Source organism: Haliaeetus leucocephalus, unplaced genomic scaffold (assembly GCF_000737465.1).
Source record: "Haliaeetus leucocephalus isolate CR32 unplaced genomic scaffold, Haliaeetus_leucocephalus-4.0 Scaffold536, whole genome shotgun sequence".
Lineage (NCBI taxonomy): Eukaryota > Metazoa > Chordata > Aves > Accipitriformes > Accipitridae > Haliaeetus > Haliaeetus leucocephalus.
In genome coordinates, this window is record NW_010972972.1 from 7,540,506 (window position 1) to 7,542,378 (window position 1,873).

The 1,873-nt window shown below is 56.0% G+C and overlaps 1 protein-coding gene across 1 annotated transcript; it reads right to left on the reverse strand.

The window, feature by feature from the left end:
- Positions 1 to 131: 131 nt before the first annotated feature.
- LOC104837521 (hemoglobin subunit beta) lies at positions 132 to 1,873 on the reverse strand. Its single transcript, XM_010576712.1, has 3 exons — positions 1,691 to 1,873; positions 1,349 to 1,571; positions 132 to 401 (listed from the first exon to the last, which is right to left on the reverse strand). Exons 1-3 carry the CDS (start codon positions 1,780 to 1,782, stop codon positions 273 to 275), a joined length of 444 nt encoding a protein of 147 aa, XP_010575014.1. The 5' UTR covers positions 1,783 to 1,873; the 3' UTR covers positions 132 to 272.

The window sequence follows — 1,873 nt, forward strand, 5'->3', positions numbered from 1 at the left end:
CCCCCGAAAAAAAAAAACCCAGACAGAACAAAGGGAGGTGATATTTTCTGGGACCCCCAGTCCGCCTGTGGGTGCCGAAGGTCCCTGTCCCCCCAACCCCTCCAGCCTCTCAGGGACACACAGACTCAGTGGAGGCTTCACAGGATAAGCTTTATTTGGCTGTCAGCTTTTTGGATGATCTTTTATTTAAAAGCTGTCAGCTCCAGAGCAGCATGTCAGCCGGTGCATGACACGCAGCTAGAGGATGCTGCTGGGGCTTTTCTGCTGACATTTTAGTGGTACTTGCGGGCCAGAGCGTGGGCCACCGCACGGACCAGCTTTTGCCAGGCAGCCTGGCAGTCGGGAGAGAAATCCTTGCCGAAGTGGGAGGCCAGGACGATGATCAGGATGTCACCCAGGAGCTGCAGGGACAAGAGCACCCTCGGGTTAGCAATACCCAGGAGCCTGCAGATCCCCACACGAGCACTCGCATTAGACCCAGGGAAACCTCTGGGCATTTTGTAGGCTTAAAAATCTCCCTGGAGTCCTTTTTAGGATGTACCTTAAACTTGTTCTCTGCTCTTACTCTAAAGATTCAGGTTCTGCTACTGTTATGGGAAGAGTAACCAAAAATTCTCCAGAAATTTTGTTGATTAAATTTTTCTTTCTCCCTTCTGGCTTCGTTTGGGAGTTTCTCCTGAGCAGAAGACACAGCTGAGCATCTGCCGCATGGCAGGGAGCCGGCACTCGGCACTGCAAAGCACCCTGGCATGAACAATGAGCTCATGCTGACGCCGGGGGGGATATCTGCTAGCCCCGGTCACAAATGTCGGAGTTACTTCCCCACTGGGAATCTCTCAGCTGCAGAGACATGGGAGACAGTTTTCTCTCCCTCTAGGTCCCATTCCTCTTTTGCTTTTGGCATCTAGCCGCATCTCTTGCTCCTCACTCCTCTCTCCTTTCTCCTTCGTGCCAAGCTTTACTCTTGCTCCTTTGCTTTCCCCTTGGCTCAAACTTCTTCCTGCTCAGCAACTGCTTTCACTTCACTCTCCCCCTCCCTTTCCACACGGAAACCACCTCCTCGCCACCTTCCCACCTCCCGTGCGTCCTCATTTGCACTCTCCAGATGGCCTCTCCATAACCATCACCTCTCAGCCCCTTCGGTGCTTTCTCACCGAGATGCAAGTTGGTGCCTTCCCTCTTTGTCCCTCTCCTGCATCTCCCCCCACCCCAACCACCAGCCCCTCTTCCTCCTGCACCGGCATCTCTAGGGTAAATCCCTCACACGGGAGGGTTCAGGGTTAGGGGAGAAACTGCCCGCAGAGATGCAATAGTGGGGATGGGTCCTGCAGTCAGAAGCACGGCTCACCCTGAAGTTCTCGGGGTCCACGTGCAGCTTGTCACAGTGCAGCTCGGACAGCTGGGCGAAGGTGTTCTTGATGTTGTCCAGGTTCTTCACGGCTTCCCCAAAGGAGGTGAGCACTTTCTTGCCATGGGCGCGGACCATGGGGTTGCCAATGATGGCAGTGGGGCTGGAGAGGTTCCCGAAGGAAGCGAAGAACCTCTGGGTCCAGGGGTAGACGATCAGCAGCCTGAGGAGAGATGGAGGGGGGACACAAGCAGACACAGAGATGTTAATGATCCCCAATGCAATTACCACGGTTTCTCTACCCAGGGTGCAGCTGAGCAGACGCCCGGGAGCTGGACCTACCTGGCCAGGGCCTCAGCACCGCAGTCAGCCACATTGACCTTGCCCCAGAGGCCGGTGATGAGCTGCTTCTCTTCGGCTGTCCAGTGCACCATGGTGTCCGGTGGAGGGTAGCGTGTGGCTGCCGGCAGGTACGGAGGAAGTCTCGGCTCTTGCTCCCAAGGGGGTCGCACGCTGGCAAGCGGC